The 12,302-nt window shown below is 35.8% G+C and overlaps 1 protein-coding gene across 1 annotated transcript in view; it reads right to left on the bottom strand.

Moving 5' to 3' along the window:
* The window catches only part of wdr48a (WD repeat domain 48a), a 60,899-nt gene that overhangs the window by 30,369 nt on the left and 18,228 nt on the right, over positions 1-12,302 (bottom strand). Inside the window, exons 5-10 of the mRNA XM_028804166.2 lie at positions 10,764-10,893; positions 9,502-9,590; positions 9,048-9,149; positions 7,499-7,723; positions 5,830-5,904; positions 2,837-2,939 (exon numbers count right to left, since the gene is read on the bottom strand). Coding sequence (XP_028659999.1) covers positions 2,837-2,939; positions 5,830-5,904; positions 7,499-7,723; positions 9,048-9,149; positions 9,502-9,590; positions 10,764-10,893 — 724 coding nt within the window. The remainder of the gene's footprint in view (positions 1-2,836; positions 2,940-5,829; positions 5,905-7,498; positions 7,724-9,047; positions 9,150-9,501; positions 9,591-10,763; positions 10,894-12,302) is intronic.

The following is a 12,302-nucleotide window of genomic DNA, read 5'->3' as shown; positions in this document are numbered from 1 at the left end:
TAATTATACCATAGTCTGGTTTGCCAGCCATGTAAACATAATTAGAAAATTCAGACAACAGCAACAATGTTAAGCTACTCTCTATATATAAAATCCTAAAAGTGCAACGATTTTATGTGGCATTTTTATGTCACTTTTTTGTCACGCTTTAAATCAGGCTTATTTTAAAACCTATATATATATGTTTGGTATCATTCTTTTCAGAATTTATCAAACTTTAATGTGATGTTATTAGATTTTCAGATTCTTATTCTGTTTTTAAATTATAAACTAAAAATATGAAGAAGTCACGTCCCGTGAGACGAGACTTTGTGCCAAGAGATTTAACCACACCTGGGGGCCAGAAATAAAAGACAGAAGGACAGTTGCTGTATAGGCTTTTAAATGTTCGAAGCACAGCACGAGATGCAAATCACGTAGCACGGCAGCAGCATCAAACCAGCAGCTGAATGAGCAAAGAGGAGGTAAAAAAAAAAAAAAAAAATCTTTATTTGCTTCCCATTGTATCACCGTTTAAGAGGGGGTTTCGGAGGAGCGACCACATCTCCTTGGGGTGTGTTCATCCCCCCTCTTCACAACCCGAGCAGTAGAGACGCGAAGTGGTTGGCGTGTAGCGCAGGTCAGGGGGTTGGCAAGCGAAGAGAGCAGGGGGGCAAACCCCCTAGTAACTATCTAAACCTGTGCACAGACAGCAAAAGCTTATCAGAACAGAGAACACCAATTGGTGTTCTCCTATTTGTGCAAACTAAAAGGAAAGTTTTTTTGGCTTTTGGAATTTTTCACACTAAAAAGTACATTCACTATATGCCTAATTCAATTAAGGCAAGTTAAAAAATGTATGCATGGAATAATATTCAGGTATATTTGAGGACTGTGAAGGGACTGTAGGCCTTTATGCACTGAGTTCAACAGGTAGGTTCTAGAACTTTCTCAAACTTCTCAATCCATTTCAGGGGGCAAAGACTATCTCACTAGAATTGGGCAAATGGCTCAAAATAGGTGTGGACAGGCTAGTTTGTCACAGGGACCATTCCCTCTCACACAAACACCCCACACACAATTTGTAATTGCCAGTGAACATAACCATAAAAGAAAATTTTTGTAATTAATTCCTTCATTACTTGAGCATGTCTGACCATTGTAATTTTTATAAAATGTGACTTGTAAAGCTATTCAGTTATGACAAATGTTAGGAACTAACGGAAGTTAAAGGCAAGCATTTACTATAGCAAATGTCTACTGTATTATGGATATCAGGTAAATGTGGCACTTGTTTAATTCCTACTTTATCTCATCATCATCAGTAAGACATCAGGGCATGGAGGGAAGATAAAAAAACACAAATGGACACATATAATTCTACACCGTGTTTGATGTGGGAACAAACAAATGGCAATACTTTGCTTGTGTCTGGTTCTTGGACCTTGTCATGATCAAATTTAACACAAGTTCTTAATCAACCTTTCACCATCAAGAATTTTGATCACACTATTATATGTAATTTAGTATCGAAAAGAGGGTGAAGTGATGGGGTATTGGCTTCCCCCTTGGACCTTTATAAATGCTGCTCTAAATATATTGTTGGGATATTTGTTTTGGCGATTCAAAGTTTTATTAGACGGGCAGCCTGTTAAAGCCACAGCATTTTGATATTCTTCAGTTATTTATTGGGACACATAGCCTAAAATTGGGACTGTCCCTGTCACCTTGATGTCTTACCACCAAAGTAAACTATACTCACAGTGCAGGAAATGGCCCTGTGAAGCAGGCTTAGTCTAAGATAATACTGAAGAAATGTTTATTTGCTCTAGCGCAAACCATCACAGGGTAAATCATTCACCGCTAGATAACTTTTTATTCTCCTTGCTTGCATTTTATACTTTTATGTTTAGGAAGATCATTTAACTACCTGTTACGACTTAAAAGTATCGGGAGGACTGAGGTGCTGATGCACTCATTCTCATAGGCTTGCACTCAATCTGCTGACTCGCTGGACTTGCTGATGGAGAATTCAGTCCCGCACGCACTGAAGCAGCTTGTGACATCAAATTCCTACCCGCACACGCAGTCTGCTGATGCTTCTTTTACTTGTATAGGGAATCTGCTTGCCGCCAGCATCAGCTATCGGAGATGAAAAAGAGGAAAATATACACAATATACAAGTTGATGTCACAACTGTCAAGGTCATATTAAATCAGTAAGCTAATTCGTAGTTGAAGTCGCACAGAATATTTCTTAATTTTAAAATAGACACATTCATAAATTCACCAATGCTTTTCAATGGGAGATTTTGAAATTTTAGAACTGTGTACACTGTGACCTGTTCAACATATCGCAACGAAAATTGAACAGTCTTGACAAATTTTCTTGTAGAACAAGTACACAATATTTCAACAAAATTTGTCCACGGAGGGCTGAGTTGTTTCAGATGGAGGGACAGACATGGCTATCTTAATTCATGCTACCCATAGTATATGTGAATGCACCTAAAATGGGCACGTAGATACCACTATCTTAAATTTTACTTCCAGAGAGATGTAGGTTTCTAAATTTCACTGACTTAATAGAAGTGTTTTTGACTTTTAGCTATGTAGAATGAATACAGCGTGAAATGAAAATATAATTAATCATTTTTATTCTATTTTTAGTGGAGTAGTCTAGGGAAAAGGGGGCATTAGCGACATATTATATTAGAGAAAAAGAACACAAATACTAAAGATAAACTTTAATGTTCTTTTTATTGTTTATGACAATAGAGAAAGGAATAGATAAACATTCATCAGAAAATATTAACAGCTTTTAAAAGAAATGTAGGGATAAAAACCTAACGTGTTACCTTTAATAACTTGTTCAGACTGTGTGCAAAGCGGCGTCAGTGGTGTGCTACAGTCATTGTCATAGTCCCCAGAAGCTCTGAAATTGTGGAGACCTTTCAAACACTGAAGATAAACCACACAAAGAAATAATAGGAAGGAAGGTATTAAAATGGGCAACTACACATTATTTATAGAGGCTCTAAACAACACAGAATGTTCCATAAACAGTTTAAAAAGAAAAAGACAAGGCAAAAATTATAAAGGGTGCATTAGTTGTAAATTAATTATAATAAACATTTTGTGATAGCTTTTAGTAAACGGTTCCACAGTGAAAAGGGGCCATTCCACCGAGACAGCTCTACTGACTGTTGTTGACATGTTATGGCTGGCTAGAGCTACAAATGTCATCCGTCCTCATCTTTCTAGAACTCTCCTCCTCCTCTGACACAACCAACAATCATATTCTCATTTCCACACACTCTGAACTTATCATTACTGGGACTGTTCTTAGATGGTCTGAATCCCACCTCTTGGGCATATCTTATTGTGTCCACTGATGAGGAGAGATTTAAAGGGTGCATCAAGCAAGCATGAGAATGCCGCAAGGATCAGTACAGGGTCATCTCCTCAATCCTTAGTACATCACCTCACTAGGCTCTATCATCCAGTACCATGATTCTCATATCAGTACCATGCTGATGATACCCAGGTGTACCTGTCATTCCCTCCAGAGGAACATATGGTAGATACAATCTCTGTCTCACTAGTATCTTATAGTGGAAGAAGAAGCAGAAGAAGAAGAAGCTCCACCTCAGCCTTGTAAAGATGGACCTCCTTAGATATCTCAGCCAGTCCATCTATTCAACACCCCATCTCTTGTCAGCTCAGCTCATTATTGCTAAAACCTGCCAAGTCAGTATGCAACCTCTGGGTGGTCCTCAATGATCAGTTATCCTTCCCTGACCATGTTACAACTCTCTCTCATTCTTGCAGATTCATTCTGTATAACATCTGAAAGATCAGACCGTATCTGAGAATGCAGCACATCTTCTGGTCCCAGGCATTGATCTTCTCACTTACTGCAATTCTCTACTAGCAGGACTACAGCATGTGCTACCAAACCACAGATGATGATTCAAAATATAGCAGCACATCTCATGTTCAACCAGCCAGTACAAACACATGTCAATCCTCTTTTCAGATCATTATACTGGTTCTCTGCAGCAGCACATTTTAAGTTCATATACCTGATGCTATTTACAGAGTAGTCTGCGGTTTAGCAACTATGCATATGCTAACACTTGTGAGGTCCTATACTCCTTCACAACCACTCAGGTCTGCTAGTGAACAGCATCTGGTGGTGCCACCTCTGCGTGGCATCAAATCTCAATCCACACTCTTTTTACATGTAGTTTCTAGCTTGTGGAATGAGCTCCCTACCTTTACCTGAACAGCTGACTCATTCAGTGTGTTTAAGAGGCATTTCAAGACTCACTTGTTCCGTGAATATCGGTCTATCTAATAATACATTTTATAGTTCCTTGTAACTAAGGAAACATTCATTAATTCTGTTTGGTTTAGACCTCTTCACTTGTAATGATCAATTTTGTAACCTGTCCTGCATCAGTTGCTTCCCAAGCAATCCCCTAGACTGTTGTTTACTTGGTTATGTTGACCTACTTTGTAAGTCTCTTTGGATAAAAGTGTCTGCTAAGTGAATAAATGTAAAATGCAGTGCAAACATTAAGAAAATTACTGAATTGCTAACTTACCCTTTTTCTGCTTTTTTACATTCCAGTTTTATTTTTGTTCTGTTTTACAATGAATGATACACCTATTTTGAAAAACTTTTTGATATATGATTTGGGATCATTTTAGTAATTAGTAATTGCTTGCTCTTCCTCTTTAGTCTTATTCATCAGCTATCATGACCATGTTACTGTACAGGCTACATAATAAAGCAGGAGCCAACAGTAAAAAGAAATTTTATAGTTGGTTCCAAGAACCTTCAAAACAAAATGTAATGAAAATAAAATATTAACTAGATGTAGCTTGGTTCCTGGTATTAGTGGAACATATGTGGAAGAAAATTTTGTTGTAGTAGCTACATACACTGGAATTCTTAAAAACCTTTGATAAACCTAAAAAGGCAAGGCATGACTTTACCTCAAACAAATGTTAACAAATATTAGTAATGTTACACAGTATTTGTAAAGTCTACTAAATTGTTTTGAAGCACTGCCTTATTGTTCTCTTCTTCATTTTAAGTGATTCCTCAACTCAATTAAAAATGATTTTTCTATAGAAGAATGTTATCTATTCTTAATGCAATGTTTTTCAATCTGTTCTTAGTTATGCTTTATATCTTTATCTATACTAGTTGTCCTGGTAAGTGTCACAGTGAAAACAGGCAGACTAGGGCACCAAAAATGTCACATACCCAGAAACAATTTATTTTATCCATTCATTTGACCATATTACACACAAGAGAACTTTGGAGTTGAGTGGAAACAGGGCAGAAGAAAAATCAGCTGTTCAAAATTGAGGATCATGGTTCTCTTACTAAAAAACATAGCTTACCTCCTATAAGTGAGAAAGAGTAATCTGTTTCACTTGCAGCAACTAAAGTAGGAGGCGTTAGAAGTAAGATCCTCTTAATGCCTGTCAGTATTGCATTCTCATTTCTTACTTACACTGCAGTCATTTTAAAATGGTATTCATTAGTCTCAATTCTGTACTTTTCTGTAATTGTTTATAATTTGTAGAGGCACCTTATAATGTTGAGTGCTGTTAACGGCGCAGTAAAAAATAACATCAGACTGAATGCCTGTCTTGAAAGATGCAAACCTATTTCCAACCTCTTTCAAATTGCTGCCATTAGAAAAAACTGAACCAAAATTAATACCAAAAATTAAACAAGGATGGGAAGTATGAAAAATAAAACATCTGGAACACTGCTTGTCATCTCTTCTTGCAAAAAAAGTAACTACAAACAAGCTTTAAAATAACATACCCACTTATTTACTGAAGACTTTGTGGTAGACACCCAAATAGCTGGTGATGGGTCTGCAGACCTGTCCAGTTCCATCTAAAAAAAAGTAGTGTCCACAAATAAAACTGTATTTTAGGTACACTGCATTTAATAAACATTATTAGACTAAACTTCTGTAAGATAAGTTAATGTGTACATATTTAGGGCATCAATTCCATGAATTTTTTTTATTAATGTTAATGGAATACAGCCGTACAAAATATATATATATATATATATATATATATATATATATATATATATATATATATATATATATATATGTATACAGACAAGGAGCAAGAGGGGGTGCTGTCACTAACATTCTCTTCTTTTCTCCCCGCAGCTCCAAGAAACCACCCAGTGAGGGCATTTAGATGCGCCCATTCCGAGTATTCTGCTATAAGAAACCCAACTACCCAGAAGGAGACATCTTTTATGACCACAGCATTCCCGGGGAGTGGAGTTACTGAAAACAATTCTTATTTCTGCAGCTGTGAGCCGAATCCATTTGTTAGTATTTCGCCTGAGGGCTGGCAACAAAATGCCAAGAGTCATTTCTTTTTGTTGGATGTTTTGTACATTCATCCAATGTATATACTGAATATATACATATATAAGCAATTATTTATATATTTTAATTAGCTCTGTAGTTAAAGTAACAACTTGTGGAAAAATTCAAAGTGGGATTCTGGTTTCAAATATTATGTTCATTAGCTCTTTAATTACATACAATCAACTGAAAGAAAGAAAAAAGTAAATTTCTTTGTTAGGGAAAAAATAAAACAAAATTTATATAAATCATGCATTAACCATTAACTGCTAGATAGCAGTCAACTTTGACATACTGCATTAAACATCAAATGCAAGTTTGCTGCCTTCTTGCCTTGTGCCCACTGCTGCTAGTAGGTGCATAGTCATAATTTAAAGACTGGAGTGGGGTTAGTGATTAAAAGTGTACATACTGTCAGTCATTTCCAGCTGAAGATGTAACAGTCGAAATGTAGTTAGGTGAGTGCTTTTTCCGCATTTGCATAATTTATTAAAAAAAAATGATGTTAATCATGAAAGCTTGCTCAGAAAACAATCACCTTCAGACCAACATCATTTTTTAAAAAGTTTTTACTAGCTACAAAATTAAAATATAGATTTGACTTTGCTGCTTAAGATTTATGTCAACTAATTTTGTTTCCTTAAATAGTCTTTTGTGTTTCTTATTCAGCATCTTTAATTTTTGTCAACACTGCTTTGACGTATTAATACCTGAACTGTCTGAACATACATTACAATCCCATACAGTATGTCGTGCCTTTAACTACACCATAAGCTGCAGTTAACTTGGCTAAAGGAGCTGATGAAGCTACAACATTTAATAAAAAACCTTGCTTCAGCCTGACCATATGTCCTGCAAGTGATAGTGGAAAGGCATCAACAGTATCAAGTATGAGTGGACAACAAACAGTGCGGAAATAGCAAATTTGTTAAGATCACTATGGTAGGACATGGAGAGCCTCACTGCTTACTGAAATTCTAAAATCAAGGGGGAGGAGCACAAAATGGCAAAACAGATTTGATTCTGATAACAGACCCTCTGTCAGATGAGAAAATGCACAGAGAATCTAAATTGCCTAAAAAAGAATAACATTTTAACCTTTAAAACTGGAGCTTTTTCTTCACAAATGAGCAGTCTGATATCTGGGTTGCGCAGGTCTGTGCAATAAATCTTCCTGTCCCGCCCTCCTGAGTAAACATGAGTGAATGCCTCGTTGACCTGAAGTGCCCAGACTCCTTCATCATGAACTCTGTATGTGGCAATGCACCGCTGCTGGCCCAAAGACCACAGTCTGATTGTCCCATCAGAGCTGCCTGACAGACACTTCACAAAGGAAACAAACATTAATATGCTATCAATTAAATAAGACAAGATTTTCAAAAACATGGCTTTAAAACTACAAAACCATAAAGGTAATTGTTGACTAGCATGGTTAACAGGAAGAAAGTCAATGTTTCCATAAATCTGCTTAACAAAACCAATATTCAATTTTCCAGCTGCCATGTACAATTTTTACATTTTGCTTTCTAAGAAAAAAATAGCACGCAAATGCTTGCAAACTGTTAATCAGCAGTTAATGCTGATGTCAGACATTAAATTAGTAAATGTACTGCTGGAATAGAACGTAAAAAAATGCTCTGGCAATAAAGATCTCACAAGAGCAAAAATATTTTACATCTGATCATTTCTTAATGTGGGTAGCATTGTGTGGCAGTGGCTTGTGTGTCTGTCTCAGTATCCTGTGTTTGATCCTTCACCTAGAGGCTGTCTCTTATGGATTTTGCACATTCTGCATACGTCTGTGTGAATAAGCCAGCATTTTTCCTCCTAAAGATGTTCAGGCTGAATTAACTAGCTATTTCAAACTAGCCCTGTAGGAGTGAGGTTTCATGTTTGTGTGGACCGGTCTTGATAATGTCAGGTCTCCTGTGAACCTGAACTGGATTATGCAGACTTTAGAAGCTTCTGCTATGTTATGTTTTTGAAGTCTAGAAAGTTCAGCAACTTATTATCATAATACATGATAGCGCAATATAAAACCATGAGGTACAGGTCTTGAAATTTTGTTACCATTCAAAATGACGGGGTTAATGTAAAAACATAATTTTCTCTCTAATGGCAGGATATGAACATAAATAACTATCTAATTCATTCTGAAATTTGAATGTCTGAATTTATAACAAGCCAAACTACTAACAGCAATCAGAGCTTCAAAAATAAATCAAGAGAGGTACTAAAACGTGAACCTAAAATGGACATTTTACAAGCTGCTTAGTCATTTGAAACTATTTGTTGTTAACATGAGAGGAAAATACATAGACCTGCACTGTCTTTAAAAAATCCTTAGATAGTTAATTGTACCTATAACCTACAGTAAAGACAAAAAACATTCCTTTCCAGCTCACTGTGAAGAAACTCTATTGATGGCCCTGTATTTTTCATAAAGGACAGTTAAGACTTCTAAATACCAATTATTTCAATAAAATTAATCACTACTGCATTAAGCAATGATACATTTTTAAAACAGTCAATTCTATGCAAGACTCAACACACATGCAACAGCTCACCTTACCTGTACAAACACAAACTATAATATTCAGACAAAAGACAAAAAAAAAAAACTCTGAAGCCTTATTGGCAAACTTACTTGTGTTCCATCCCTGTTTAGCAATAAAGATTTCACATTGTCTGTGTGCCCTTTAAGTTTCATCAACTTTGCACAGGTCCGAGGATCCCAAACCCTCAGCACCTAATAAATCAAGTAAAGGTGTTTGATTTATACAGGCAACACAAAAATTTTTTACCAGTTAGGCTATAGACTGCAGCAAAATGCTACAGGCAAAAGTAATTTTCTTTTTTAAATAAATAATGAGTTCTCAAATCACTCTGATCTACACATATTCACATCACAAATGAGGCTTAACTTATGTTGATCCTGCCTGTGCAAGGCTAAAATAAGAGAAATACACTATGTGAATTAATATTAGTGCAAAATTGTACTGGTATGTGTACAAAGTCTATAACTCACCTGATATTGAAGAATTACATTCTGCTGTCTATTACAAGTCAGTTGTGCAGATAGGTCTACTATAATAACTAACCTTTTCTGTTGATCCAGAAACGATTACTGTTCCCATCTGATTCATTGCAAGACTGTAGATAGAATCTTTGTTTCCACTCAAAGATGAAGCTGTTAAATAAGAAAGTAAAAAGAATTTTCTAAATCATAATAGCATTAACTGACAAACTTATAATGACAGCAAACTGAACAGAATTTTCTACTTCCCCATGAAGCAGATCCTCTACAATGTTTTCACAACTTTGTATTTTCTGTGATTCTTTCAGTACTTACAGTTTATCTCCTTCTTACTCGTGAAATGCTGACTGACTGCTTCTTGCTTTTTAGGGTTCAGTTCATAACCGAAGGGATTCAGTTTATGCATTGCCTCTCATTGAAAGTTCAGCTGGCTGTTATCTTTAAAAAGGCACACCTTATCAAGCATATTATGCTGTTTTTAAGGCTTGTTGTACTGTGTACACTTTTATAATCACATGGATGTGTAGAAATTATTTATTTAATAATTTAATAAAAAAATACCACTTTGACAGAAAAACGTTTCATTTCATTACATTAAATATATTTCAGAGTATATTAAGTTTCGTAATACATCAGAAAGAGATCAGCTAAAAGCCAATTATTTTTCCATTTCACTCTTAAGCATCTCAGACCAGGAGATCAACTCTTTTTATACAAATGCAAGTAGGTTTTCTATGTTATTACATATTTAAAGCAAGGATGTAAATTCTCATGACGATTGATTAAGAAGACTTCCATGTGTTCCCAAAAATACAATGCAGGAATAATGTATTTATTTGGTACACTTTATGAATAAGAGACAATGCATTTGAAAAGTAATAGTCACTATGTTGATAACACATTTTAAATATAAAAAAACATGCTGCCAGCAAATGGTGTATTTAAAAACAAAAATATGCTAAAAATTAATAAAATTCTGCAATTGCTTCTTTCTACAGAACTTAGATAAGTTACTCTTCATAGAAAAGACTATTGGCTTACATTGGATGACCCTCTTCCAACCCAGGTAGGTACTTTTGTACGACATGGAGTTACACATAACCACAGCAGGAATCTTTCATTTTTATCTTTTATTTACGTATAAGATGACTACTGCTATCAGATGATCAGTAAACCCAAAAACAGAAACACCGAAATCTACTTTTACTATATATTTCATCACACAGCTCATCTGCCTAACGTGACACAGTGTATATACAGTTTGTTCTCCTAGAGACAAACATATGTAAATCAGATGATTTTAAACTTTACATATGCAATACTTACTAGTGACAGTATTGTTAGAGGCAGTCAGTGCAGTAAGAGTATTTACATCCCAAAGAAAAATCTGCCTGTCTAGCCCTGCTGATGCTACCAGTTCCTTGTCTTTTGCATAGGCCAAGGCTTTCACATAGTCCTATATAGCAGGAAAACAAGCAGAAACATCATAACCACAAAACTCAATTCACAAAAATACTATTATTATTTTACATAAGATTTTTATAAGTCAATATAGCACTCAATGATACATTAACTTTTACCATACTTCTCTACGCATTTATTACCATATTACCTTTGTAATGACATTTGCATGTATTAAGTATAAAATTCCTTGTAATGTCAATATCTTCAATTTCGTTGTTCCTTTGTAAAACTGACAATGACAATAAAGATCTATCTAATATAAAGTTTGATACTTTACAAATAGAAAAATTACTGAAAGACCAGAAACAATTGCTTTTGCTGTTTTGAACGAGTTCTATATAGAATGTTTAGATAGATAGATAGATAGATAGATAGATAGATAGATAGATAGATAGATAGATAGATAGATAGATAGATAGATAGATAGATAGATAGATAGATAGATAGATAGATAGATAGATAGATAGATAGATAGATTATTCATAAAATTAAAAAATAAGCTTTTATACTTCAGTGAAATAAATACACAATGCCACAATAGTGTATATATACCCTGTATACAGTGTATCCGGAAAGTATTCACAGTGCATCACTTTTTCCACATTTTGTTATGTTACAGCCTTAATCCAAAATGGATTAATTTCATTTTTTTCCTCAGAATTCTACACACAACCTCCCATAATGACAACGTGAAAAAAGATTACTTGAGATTTTTGCAAATTTATTAAAAATAAACAAATTGAGAAAGCACATGTACATAAGTATTCACAGCCTTTGCCATGAAGCTCAAAATTGAGCTCAGGTGCATCCTGTTTCCCCTGATCATCCTTGAGGTGTTTCTGCAGCTTAATTGGAGTCCACCTGTGGTAAATTCAGTTGATTGGACATGATTTGGAAAGGGACACACCTGTCTATATAAGGTCCCACAGTTGACAGTTCATGTCAGAGCACAAACCAAGCATGAAGTCAAAGGAATTGTCTGTAGACCTCCGAGACAGGATTGTCTCGAGGCACAAATCTGGGGAAGGTTACAGAAAAATTTCTGCTGCTTTGAAGGTCCCAATGAGCACAGTGGCCTCCATCATCCATAAGTGGAAGAAGTTCGAAACCACCAGGAATCTTCCTAGAGCTGGCCAGCCATCTAAACTGAGTGATCGGGGGAGAAGGGCCTTAGTCAGGGAGGTGACCAAGAACCCAATGGTCACTCTGTCAGAGCTCCAGAGGTCCTCTGTGGAGAGAGGAAAACCTTCCAGAAGGACAACCATCTCTGCAGCTATCCACCAATCAGGCCTGTATGGTAGAGTGGCCAGATGGAAGCCACTCCTTAGTAAAAGGCACATGGCAGCCCGCCTGGAGTTTGCCAAAAGGCACCTGAAGGACTTTCAGGCCATGAGAAAGAAA

The sequence above is a fragment of the Erpetoichthys calabaricus genome, chromosome 6 (genome assembly GCF_900747795.2).
Source record: "Erpetoichthys calabaricus chromosome 6, fErpCal1.3, whole genome shotgun sequence".
In the NCBI taxonomy this organism is placed as follows: Eukaryota; Metazoa; Chordata; class Cladistia; order Polypteriformes; family Polypteridae; genus Erpetoichthys; species Erpetoichthys calabaricus.
Note: the sequence above shows the minus strand (reverse complement) of the source record. Positions and strands in the feature narration are given on the sequence as shown.